The sequence below is a fragment of the Mauremys reevesii genome, linkage group 4 (assembly GCF_016161935.1).
Source record: "Mauremys reevesii isolate NIE-2019 linkage group 4, ASM1616193v1, whole genome shotgun sequence".
NCBI lineage: Eukaryota > Metazoa > Chordata > Testudines > Geoemydidae > Mauremys > Mauremys reevesii.
In genome coordinates this window covers 85,846,921-85,859,954 of record NC_052626.1, presented here as the reverse complement: position 1 = coordinate 85,859,954, position 13,034 = coordinate 85,846,921, and the positions used below count along the sequence as shown (strand labels likewise).

Here is a 13,034-nt window from a genome sequence, read left to right as displayed (position 1 = left end):
TTCCAGTTTCACTTTATTCTCTTGTATAATGCTGAGGAATTCTTATATAGCCTAACACATTTATTCATCCCACAATGTATATTTAGCATTTGGTTTCCTGTTTGCTCGTATGCTGCTGCCTTGTCTTTGCACCTGGTACTAGTATGAGCTTTACAAAATCATTTATTTTTCCCGCTTGGTACTGCACTGATGTCATACATTGCAAATTCTCATCCTCTGAGTCACTGATTGCTTCCTCGCTATGGTCCTTTTTTTCTTTTCTATAAGTCTTGACATTATTTCTCTTGGTACAATTTTTGCCTATAACCCCTGTGCAGGACGTTATCCTGGTTTCTGTCCACAGTACCCACAGTTCTTCCTTTGCATTTTGTTTGTCTCCTCTGATTTGTATTTGTGCATTTGCTTTTGCACAAATTTATTCTCAAACTCTGAGCTATCCTTCACAACAGGGACCATGCACTAGTTTTCTTGTTCAGCTCTTCTGCTGGTAGTTTCATATCTATAGTTTAGTAAGATGCTTTTCTTAATCCCCTTTGATACAGCGTACTTTATTATTTCATAATGGCTACAAGATAAAGAAAAAGAAATTTAGTAACCTGCAAACCACTTCTGGGGATCAGAGGGCATCAGACCAGAATTATATGAGAGCAATCGTGTCAGTCACTGGCCAAACATTTGTATAATTCTTTCAGGGCCAAGTTTTCCCTTCCCCATTGTGTGTGTGTTTGTGGAGGCCCCAGAACCATTTCCATTCCACTATGGACAGGTTTGAGGACCCTGTGCACTAGCTATCCTTCACTACACTCTGGCCATGGTTGCTTTTGGAGCAATGAGGATGCACAATGGCTCTGCTACCTCTTCAAAGCCTGAGGAAGGGTTCATCTCACTCCACCAAATCCTGCAAAGATTGCCAGTACACAATCTCACCATTCAGGCCACCTGCTGATCCTGAGCGTTGACTCTTAACATTTTTTGATTGAATTGTCAGTGCTTCTGACCAGTTCTGAATCAAGAGCCACAGAGGCTAAAGTTCAGATTTTCAAATGCCCTGAAAGGATTTAGGAGTACAATTCCCATTGAAAGTCAGCTCCTAAAATGCATAGTAGGTTTTGAAAGTCACCCCCTAAAATCTTCCTTTTACCACAGCTCTGGTAAGTGATGATTACTGGCAGTGCAAGTTCCTCAGCACTACCCATCAGATAGCAACATTACCTGGAGGGACTAATCTTTATGGTGAGCTGTGAGAAATTAAGGGGGTGGGGGCGTTAGCTCCCTTCTATGGACAGCCAGTTAGCTCTAAAATCCCTCTTAGTGGCTGTTCTCTACTTGCTTCACCTGTAAAGAGTTGAAAAGTCTCACTGCTATGCATAGGTAAAAGGAAGTGAGTGGGCACCTGACCAAAAGAGCCAATGGGAAGGTAGAACTTTTTAAAATTGAGAAAAAATTTCCCCTTTGTCTGTCTGATTGTTCACCCAGAAAGAGGGGGAAAGAGCTGTGATGCTGTAAGAAGCTTGGGCCAGGTATGAAAAATGATCAGAATCATACCTAGAAACTACTCATTTAAAAACCCCAGATATGTAAGTAGATCAGGAAATGTCTAGGAAGATGCAATTAGGTTTATCTCTTCTATTTTTTTATGGAATATGAATTCCTCTGTGCTAACCCCGATACCTTTGTTTTGCTTGTAACCTTGAAGCTGGACCTCAAGAAAACTATTCTTGGTGCTTAATACTTGTAATTGCTCTTTTAAAATCTAGCAATAGCTGAGTTTCCAGATGTATTTTTTCTTTCCTTTTTTAAAAATAAAATTTACCTTTTAAGAACAAAATTGAATTTGTGTCTTAAGAGGTTTGTGCAGAAGTTTAATTACCTGGTGGCAAAAGCTGATTTTCTTTTTTCTTTCTCAGCTCTTCCCTGGAGGGGGAGGGAAGTGAAAGGGCTGGAGGGTACCCCAAAGGAAGGAATTCTCAAGTGAGCCTTCCTAGTCTCTCAGTGGGGTTCTGCACTTAGGTGGTGGCAGCATCTACCAATCCAGCTTTTCTCTGACCTTGTAATCTTGGGAGGTTAATACAAGCCTGGCATGGCAAGTATTAATTTTTAGAGTCCTTGTGGGCCCCCACCTTCTGCACTTGAAGTGCCAGAGTGGGGAATCAGCTGTGGAACATAGTTTATTTTCTATTCTCATTCAATGTATTATATGGCCTCTGCTGAGACTGCTGGCAAGAATGCCCACTGTAATGCCACTTGTCCACACTGAAATGGATTGAGAATTCTGTAGTATGATGACTGGAACTAGAGAGAGAGGATGAAGGTTTCAAGAGGGACATGCATAAGTGTGACTGGAGACTAAGGAATACAAGGCTGGGGGTGCTCTAGGATGTGGCAGGGAGACAAACAGCACTGCCTCAGCATGCTGCACTTAGCACTGCTAACTCTCACAATAGCTAGTGTTTTTCTTAAGTTCCCAGCTGCTGGAGTCGTGTGTGTGTGTGTATCTGTGTGTGTTTTGTTGAGTTTTTTTTGTTTTGTGTTTTTTCATTTGGTTTAAAAAAAAAATTCTTAAGGTAAGAATCTAGTCCTCATGGTTGTAGAGAAAAGGACCACCAGATCATCCATTCCAACTTCTTATGTATCCCAGGACACCAATATCACCCAACAACTGAAGTTAGGCTAAGTATTACACTACACAGGACAGTAGCCTATGGTGCCCCACACAAGACAATAGTAGGGACTGAGGTGCACCGATGCCTGAGGCCCCCCACAATGGCAGGAAAATTGATTGAGAGGTATATCCCAATAATCCTGACAAGTGACCTACACCCACACATTGCAGAGGAAGGCTTCTCCAGCACCTCCTACCCCGAAGGTCACTGCCAATCTGACCTAGCAGAAAATTCCTTCCTGACCCCACATACAGTGATCAGTTAAACCCTGACCATGGGAGCAAGAACCAGCCAGCCAAGCACCTGAGAGAGAGGCTGCTTGGTGCCACCTCAGAGCACCCCATCCAATGTCCCGTCTTCAGCTGGGGCCATCTCTGGTGTTTCAGAGGAAGACAACAAATGATCTTCCATCCCCCAAATACATTGGGGTTGGGGAGGAATCCCTTGATGACCCCTACAGGTGGCCAGCTAAAGCCCTGAAACATGAGCTTTTAGGAACATAAACCAGATGTGAACTAGATCTGCCAAGCCCTGCCCCCTACCACAGAAAGCAACGCTGTCATACAAATACACTCATAAAAGCACAGGTCTCATTTAAAACTAATTGTTTTTACTTCCACAAATCCCAGTGGAAGGCTTCACCCCTCTGATGGTTAGATACCTTCTAATTTCCAGCCTGAATTTGTTTGTGGCCAGTTTATAACCATTTGTTCTTATGCAAACATTGTCCATTAGTTTAAATAGCTCTTTAACCACCCTGGTGTTTACCCTCTTGAGCTATTTATAGACTGTAATCTCAGCCTTTGTTTTGCTAAGCTAAACAAGCCAAAGTTCCAGTCTCCCCTCATAAAATAGGCCCTCCATTCCCTTGACTGTACTACTAGCTGTTATCTTCACCTGTTCCAGTATGAATTAATCTTTCTTGATCATGGGTGACCCTATGTATACACTATTCTAAATGAGGTCTTGCCATTATACAAGTCACTGGTAGTAATACTTCTCTATCTCTATTGGAAATGCCTCACTTGATATGTCCTTGAGAAGATAGGATTAAAATTTGAAATGGTCTGAAGTAAATAGGATGAAATTCAGTAAGGACAAATGCAAAGTACTCCACTTAGGCAGGAACAATCAGTCTCTCACATACACAGTGGGAAATGACTGCCTAGGAAGGGGTACTGCGGAAAGGGAGGTGGGGGTCATAGTGGATCACAAGCTAAATATGAGCCACCGGTGTAACGCTGTTGCAAAAAAACCAAACATCATTCTGGGCTGTATTAGTAGGAGTATTGGAAGCAAGACATGAGAAGTAATTCTTCCACTCTACTCCGCGCTGATTAGGCCTCAGCTGGAGTATTGTGTCCAGTGCTGGGTGCCACAGGAAAGATGTGGCCAAATTGGAGAAAGTCCAGAGAAGAGCCACAAAAATGACTAAAAGTCTAGAAAACATGACCTATGAGGGAAGATTGAAAAAAAAGAGTTTTAGTCTGGAGAAGAGAAGACAGAGGACATACGTTTTCAAGTACATAAAAGGTTGTTACAAGGAGGAGGGAGAAAAATTGTTGTTCTTAACCTCTGATGATAGGACCAGAAACAGTGGGCTTAAATTGCAGCCGTTTAGATTGGCCATTAGGAAAAACTGCCTAATGGTCAGGGTGGTTAAGCACTGGAATAAATTGCCTAGGGAAGTTGTGGAAGCTTCATCATTTGGACTTTTTAAGAGCAGGTTGGAAAAACACCTGTCAGGGATGGTCTAGATAATACTTAGTCCTGCCTTGAGTGCAGAGGACTGGACTAGATGACCTCTCGAGGTCCCTTCCAGTTTTATATTATATCCTAGGCTAATGTTTCCCTTTTTTTAGGCTACCGCTCACCCAGGTCTTTTTCCTCCTGTGTCGCTTTGAACTGACAACCCCACACAGCTGTAGAAATTCGTATTATTAGACCTTATGTGTATGACCTTGCAGTATATACTGTTCAGTTTTGTTTAATTTCATTTCTATCACTCCAGCCTCCAAGGGCATCCAGACCTTCCTGTATGATGATCCGATCCTCCTCGGTATTGACAGTGCTTCCCAAATTTGTATCAGCAGCACACTTCAATAGCACACTCCTACTTTTTGTGCCAAGGTCATTAATAAAAATATTTAGTAGTAATGATCCCAAGACACATCCTTGAGGAACTCCACAAGTAACCTCCCTTTCAGCACAACCTGTTGCCTTTAATCAGTTTCTTATCCACCTTACAATTCTTGTACTGATCCCCATCTTCCCTCAGTTAACTAATGATTTGCCATGTGGTACTGTCAGATGCTTTACTGATGTCCAAATATATTACATCTACTGTACTTTTCTTATCTAAAAAAATCAGTTATTTTCTCAACAAAGGAAATCAGGTTAATCTGGCATGATCTACCTTTGATAAACCCACATTGCATTACATCCCTTTTACCATTTATCTCCATGAATTTAATTATTCTTGCCGACATAATTTGTTCTAAAGCCTTGCATACTACTGCAGAGTTACAAACCTGTAATTACCCAGATCGTTTTTTCCCTTTCTTAAAAGTAGTATGATGTTAGTTCTTCTTCAGTGATATTGTACTACCCTGAATAGATTTATTACTAATTCTTGCTACTGGATTAGTAAGTGCTGGATCACAATGAGAGAGAGAGAGAGAGAGAGAGATAATGTGTGTTGTATTCTAAGATGTCTATCACTTTCCCTCCAGTTCTGTTCTCAGAGCTGGATGGAAACTTAGTTGTGGTTATGGGTGGGAAATAGCACAGTGTCACAGGTTGCAGTATAAGGACTCTTGGGTTTTAGTTTTAGTCTCTCCAGCGAACTGTTGATATCCTGCTGCTCAACCTGCTTTTTTTTTTTAAGAGGGTTTATTTTTTCTTTCAATACATCCTAGACTGGGACATGTGCGGCAGTTGAAATAGAAAGGTCAAGGGTTTGTTTCACTTTGAATGCTTGACCAAAGCTACACCTGCATGTATCACTGTCATTTATATTTGCTTAATCTTCTTTAAAGGTAAAACTGTGCATTCATTTATTTAATAAAAAGAAAGAAAGACTGGGTAGCAAATAACCTGATTCCAAGCATTTCATTAAAACTGACATCTGAAGTGTTAAACACAAATTTCTATGCGTAATGTGGGTTTCTCACATAAATAATACATTTGATCCCACAACGCTAATTTCAGCCTTTGTGGGATCCTTTTTATGTCATGAACACCCAGAGCAATAAATTAATGGGTTTTTATGGGTATAAGTGCAAGCAGAATTTTGCCCAAAATCTTTTTGATTTGAAGATGAAAAATATGCTATTAATGTTAAATCACAGGCCAGTCTAGGTTACCAAAACTGAAGGGAAGCCCTAGAAGATATAATAAAACTTTGGCGAAATTCTAAACGGCAATCTCCCAGGGCTAGCATGCTGTAATGTATGCTGAAATTCTCCAACCTAACTCTGAAGACATGACAATAGTAAAAATCATCATGCTTCCCAGCACTCAGATGTGATGTAAGGATACATATTCATAGAACAAACCAAATAGCATATGTAACACCAAAAGGTGTGAAAAGGAAATCTGTCAAAATACCAGTACAAAGAGGCACTACATTAAGTCAGATGTGTTTGGTTATTAATTTCAGATAAATTTTAAAGCTGGTTTTGCACTCTCAGAACCGTAAACAATTGCTTTGTTTGGAAACAGAGACGATCTGCTGACTGTTTTCAAACTTTGCTGAAACTACAAAGGGAAACTTTATGATAATCTTCACGCATTGCTGAATATCAGCTGCCTTCCAAATGACAGTGCACTTCACTGGCTGGTAAAGTGTGTGTGTGTGAGAGATGCAGTGTTGTTATACCCTGTCAATCCCAGGGTATTAGCGAGACAAGGTAGGTGAGGTAATATCTTTATTGGACCTACTTCTGTTGGTGAGAGACACAAGTTTTCACACTTACACAGAGCTCTTCTTCCAAGGACGTAGACCCAAAGAAGACTTCTGAGTATGCTCGAAAGCTTGTGTCTCTCACCAACAGAAGTAGGTCCAATAAAGATATTACCTCACCTGCCTTGTCTCTCTATATTCGTGCATGAATTTATAAATACAAAGTTGCAGATCTTATAACATAGGTAGGATGACTAGAGTCTCTCTTCCAAAAAGTCAGTTCAAAACTAACCATACTATGGGAGATAACCAAATGCCACTGCTGTCAGAGAGCTGTTTAGTGGAATATGTGAAATGTGTCAGTGATCCCAGGCCAGCTCCTGGTAGACAGTGTGTTAATTTTGGGTGGCAGTTTTCATTGTATGATCAGTTTAGATGGTGGTGGAAGCAGAGCTCCCATATTGAATGGGCACAGAGAGTAATTTACCTTCTGCTTCCTAGAATTGGTTCCTCCAGGACAAGGAATAGACACACTGGGGTCATTGAGGACAAATGTGCTGCTGCTGCTGCTCTCTTCAGAAAGAGAATTTGAGACTCCAGGCTGCCTCTCAAGAACACTAAAACAACTCACATACGAAGTTAGGATGAAAAAATCTGTGGTACAGCCAATGCAGGAACCTTGAAACATTTGAAATAGCAGCAAAGATTTTTAGAATGGCACATGTATTTATGATTGATTTAGGGCCAAACCCTAATCTCGCTTATATCTGTGCATTTCTATTTACTTCAGTACTGTTGCCCACGGGTAACTGGGAGCAGAATTTGGCTCTTGTTAATTTAGTCATAGATGAGGCTGCTATATACTGCCAATCCCATTGCTGGAATGGTTCCCTGAGAGAGACTCATGTAGGGAATAATCTGATTTCAACCTGTTGAAAATGTGCCAGATGGATTTACCAGTCACTGTTTTGGAAGAAAAAAAAAAAGACTTCTCCACAAAATCTCAGAAATACTGCTTTGATGCTTTGGGTGAGTGGATGCCTGAAGATTCTTTTCCTTGACTATTATATTGGGCTGATGTATGCAAGAAGATAATAATGAGCAAAACTACTGTTGACCTATTACTTGGTGGATTCCAACAGCAACACACTTAAGTCCTGTGTTAATTCATTTACTTCCCGTGTTCAAAGAAAGATCAGCCTTTTACTAGTAGATCTCTGCAGCACTGTGGCTGTGCTTGTCTCTGGCATTGCTTTTACTCTGGTGTAATTCCAGTGCCTTAAATGAGTTATTGCTGATGCTCACCTGTGTGAGAGAAAAATCAGAATACTTTGTGCCTGACAGTTTGGGCCTTATTCTTGACTCATTTACATTCCAGTAGAGTTAACCTTGATTGACACAGGTGACAGTATAAAGCTGAAGTTGCACTAGTTTAAACATGAGGTGAGCAAGAGGAACATTAGGCCCTTGTCTTTCCAAGAGCAGAATATGTTCCTGAAACAATTGTCTAACATTTAGGAAAAAGGTTGCATCAAATTGTTAATTGCTCTTAATTATCCATGGTTATGGAAGTGCCACTACATAGGTGAGACTTCTCATACGTCTAGCAGGAGTTATGGTTTACACCCCTTCCTTTACCATTTATTGAATTATTCCTGAAGTTTTACCTATCATTTTGTGAAATATAACTTGTCTGCTACACTGAAATCCAGCTGTAATTTAACTTTCCAATCATATTGTGGCTTCTAAAAAGAAATTAACACTAATTAAGCTAAATGTCTTACTATATTAAACCATTAAGCTTGTAAATTCACTGATAGCTCATGATGGAAAACACACCAAAACATTTTATTTAGATACAAGGTTTAGCTCATCCTCTTTGAAGCACTACACCGTTCTCCCAATGTTCCTGTCCCTTTGAGTGTGGAGGTTCCTAATATAGTGTAACTAGTAGAGTTGCACTGCATGAGAAATGATTCCAGGAGCCAGCATTTGAACTCGGGGGGAGGAGGTGAGGCTGAAAGATTAAGTGACTTACCCAAGCCCATGTAGAGAATCAGTAGAACAATTCGTGTTACAGTTCTTGGGTCCCAGTTCTGTACTCAGGTTACTAGATAATGCAGGTGTTCTCAAACTGGGGCTCATGATGTTCTTAGGGTTACAAGCTGTAAGCCTCCATCCACAAACCCTGCTTTGCCTCCAACATGTATAATAGTGTTAAATATAAACTGTTTTTACTTTATAAGGGGGGGGGGTCGCACTCAGAGGCTTGGTGTGTGAAAGGAGTCACCAATAAAAGTTTGAGACCCACTTAATGCATCTCTCACACTTTGCATAGTTCTTCTAGTAATAGCTCCTCTGTATTTTTGCTGCTGTTCGTTGGTCTTGCTCCCTTACTTTTCATTCTTTATTTATTTATTCATGAAGCCAGACTCCTTTGTGACATTAACTCATTAACTGCCTTTGAAATGATTAGCTGAAGCCATAATTTTTTGTGAGACATGCTCATCATCATCATCAGCTGAATGCTTACAACTATTAAAGACAAACTCTCACTAAAGGTAAAGACAAAAGGCCTGTTCCCTTAAGATCCTGCTTTTGTACAGAGATCTCTAATAATGATCTGAGTCGATTTTGCCCCAAGTGAAGTTAGCATCAAAACTCCCATTGTTAGCAGGACTATGCTCCCAATGAATAAGAGACATTCAGAAAATACACAGACGAGACAATGAAAACTCTTCAGAGACCAAATAGGCTTTTAGGTGAAAAATGTCTTCCCAAACTTTGAGATTCTGTAATATTTTACTTTAACTACATCCTTTTGACAATGAAACAGTGAACTAGATTGTCCTTCACTATTGTTTGAGATGAATATTTCTCGCTCTAGGTTTTCTATGTTCACATAATTCTGTTGTCCCCAGTAACACTCTCTCCCCACAAGGAATTATTCATCATAGTCATGTTAATGCAGTATAAATAAGAGAACCCTAGTATCCATTCTCTGCCTAGATCTAAACAATTCAATCTTGATAATGCAGGAGATAGCATTTGCTAAACAGGGCTACACAAGCCTGCAGGATTCAGTACTAAGGGATTTGTTAACTGACCCTTGAGGGTTCAAGTTCCCTCAGCTGGGCTCTGCCCTATGCCTGGAAAGTCGGAGGACTGTTGGAAGGCATCAGGGGAAATAAGGGCTCTTTGAGAGAAGAGAGACTTGCTGACTTCCAGACTCTCCAGATGCATCCACAGAACATCAGGTGGTGAGGTTTACAAACAGACTGGACCTAGAACACAGTGCTTGGTTTGAGGGTGACTGGAAGTATTTCCTAGAGCTCTGTTGCTAAATCTCAAACACTCCGTTGTAGCCATAGCAGTAACTTACTACTCTGCTAATGCATTTGGGAAAGGAAAAATGTTTGTAATAAACTTGGGTTTTACAATATTGCTAATAAGATTAAGGAAAGGCAATCTGTACATAAGAGTTTATTTAGAGGCCCACAAGTTTTAAATCATTCCCTTTTGTATGCCAGCCCACTGACTGTCTCCTCCAATTGAATTACCCTTGGGTTTACAATGTGATTTACAAAATGAACTGACAGTATGATTTACAAACATCCTTCGAGTATCATATAAAACACAACTCTTTCCCTTATAATACAATCATTAAAACAATGCAAATGTAATCAACACCTGGGAAACTGAAAGTGACTGGACATTGTATGTTTAGGCTGGATCCCAGTCATGAACAAACCTTCTAAGTAAATTATCAATGCTAATAATGAAAAGGGGACTAAAAATAGCTAAAAGATTGCAAGTAATTTTTATAGCATTTTGCAAAACCCCCTTAGGAGAAACATGAAAGTACATTATTTAAAAGAATATTCTAATATTCTTCCATTATATACAGTCACACACCAGTCTTATAAATCAATTTTACATTTCCTGGCTAAAGCTATGAAAAACTCACAAATGTATACTTTTCCAAAGTATAGCCACCATGCTTAGATCTGCAATCTTTTTCCAAACACCTGCTGTTTAGTTAATTAAAGAAAAAGGGGTTGGGGAGGCAAAGAACACTATACAAATAAGCAGAACAGAGTACAACAGCACATCGAAAATGTGGCATTTAAGGTGTATATGCCATCAGATTTTAAATAGATTGTAGTACTGGAACAACAAACTTTCTAGCCTCATGAAAACAAAGAAAGAGTTACATCTTCCTTTGATGACATCCAAAAATCTAACCTTTTGTTAGAGTTTTAATTAGGATTTCTGCCTAGGTTTGGGCTTTTAAAAAGCATTTTATGCATGGTTAACTTAATAGATTAGGTTCTTTTGAATGTCAGAAAAGTACAAAAAGGGGCCAGATTGCTTCTTGAATATGTTACATGTAATGAAAATTGTAGCATAGAATGTCACCAATCTCCCAGGGCTCGCATGCTGCATGCTGCAATGTACACTGAAATTCAGGCTAAATGTAATTGTCATTTACACCATTTCTTGTCATCTCTACAATGGTTCAGCCTGTTATGAATGGCAGGTTTCATTATAGGAAAGTAAGTACATCGGGAGAGATGGTGAACTCATCTACACTGTTGGAACTAAGTAACTCTACACAGCAATTAAACATCCATGGCTGGCTGTGTCAGTTGACTCAGGCTGCAAAACTACAGTGTAGATGTTCAGGCTTGGGCTGGAGCTTGAGCTCTGGGATCCCATAAGGTGGGGAGGGTCCTCCAGCCCGAGCCCAAACATCTACATGGCAATTTTATAGCCCAGTAGCCTAAGCCCCACAAATCGGCTGCCCCAGACCAGCAGTGTGTGTTCAACTGCAGTATAGACATTCTAAATATACAAGTTTCAAGCTCTTTGATTGCTTCACAATCTAGATGAATGCCACCAACATCCAGTATTGGTAGTGTCACTTGCAAACTCGACCACTCTGCTAAACCTCTCAATAAGGGGCATTGTTTCCTGGATATGTGTTGAAAGGGCACTGGATATGTGCTTCAGTGCTCAATACAGGAATTCTGCTACTAGTTCATATGTTTGGAAAAGAAAATGCATTTTTTTAAGGTAAACTTAGGTTTGATTACTTCCAGCCTGTACAAGTCAAATGTACTTTGGAATGTGTGACAGCTATGAAATATAAGTATTATGCAATCTGACTGTACATACATACATATTTTCATAAATACATCTGACAGGGACCTTAGAACTAAGTATGCAGTATTATGGGACAAAATCACAACAGGCAGCCTTAGTTGTAGAAACTAGATCCAAAGTAAAATAATCTGAGTTTCAATCATGTTGTCAATACACAAATTAAACCAAAATTACATCATTAGTTTACCCATGAAATAATTTAAAGGTATTTGTAAATGATGTGACAGGAAAAGTGTATAATTTACAACACTGAAAACTTTTTTTAACAACCATAGACTTATATGCTTTGTACTGTAAAGTCACCCAGACAAGGATAGCATTGTGGTAGGTCCCAAAGGCAACTCCCAAACATCTTCCTCAGGTGGAGACTTTGGTAATTGTCTGTTGTATAAAACACCAAACTCTTACAACTTCATTTTAGATGTTAACTGCATCGGTTTTCCTCACAGAGAAGAGTCCAATCTTAATGCTTCAGTTATTGTGAAGACAGTCTAAATCCACAGAACAGCAGACATTCCCATTCTGTACAACAAACAAATCAGTGTTACTTATGCACACAGAACAATGTTAAAAAACAGAAATCATGGGGCTATAAGATGTGGGGAGGGATATCCTATAGATATTCACAGGACACAGAAAGGATTGTGTGATTTTGGCCCCCATAGCAGTTAGTACGGTTGCCATGCCCATTCAGGCCATGGCCTTTTCTCAAAGGAAATAGGTGTGGTGATTTTTCTTATGATGTGGCCATCTTTCTGCATTATATACTTGACTGAAATCACCAACTCATTTCCCATTGGTCAGATTGTAATGACTCTGCATCACATCTGATCTGAATTGTGCTTAAACCAGAAACGTATCTGTGAAAGGCTCAATAGTCCTCATTACACATGCCTGGAGCCATCCAGTCCCCTTTCGTGAGCATAACCTATATTGTAAAAAAAAAACCCAACAATATTAAAATGGCAGAGAACACCTGAAAAAAATAAAATAGTTGATCTTTTATTTTGCTATTTTCTCCCAAATGATAGATCTTAGCAGAGCTTATTTTTGACCAGTTGAACAAAGAGACTTCCACCCTGTTTGAACATATGCCTGTAGTGCAGACTCTCAATTTGCTGAAGAGAACTGTGATAGCAATTCCCATGCCCTACCAAGCTTAACTCTACCAGCTGTAGAGCTGAGTCTGTGACATCTAGTCAAATGCCCAGGAATCTTACTGATAGAAAAGCATCATTTAAACCCATCACAGAGCCTCAGGGGAAATGCCACCAAAAAGGGGCAGGAAAGCTAATCATGGG

The 13,034-nt window shown here is 39.8% G+C and overlaps 1 protein-coding gene across 3 annotated transcripts in view; it reads right to left on the bottom strand.

The window, feature by feature from the left end:
- Positions 1 to 9,524: 9,524 nt before the first annotated feature.
- The window catches only part of NELL1 (neural EGFL like 1), a 422,689-nt gene continuing 419,179 nt past the window's right edge, over positions 9,525 to 13,034 (bottom strand). Inside the window, exon 19 of one of the 3 annotated variants that reach the window (XM_039535560.1) lies at positions 9,525 to 12,255. In XM_039535560.1, coding sequence (XP_039391494.1) covers positions 12,205 to 12,255 — 51 coding nt within the window. In that variant the 3' untranslated portion in view covers positions 9,525 to 12,204. The remainder of the gene's footprint in view (positions 12,256 to 13,034) is intronic. The other 2 variants (XM_039535559.1, XM_039535561.1) reach the window with 2 other exon arrangements.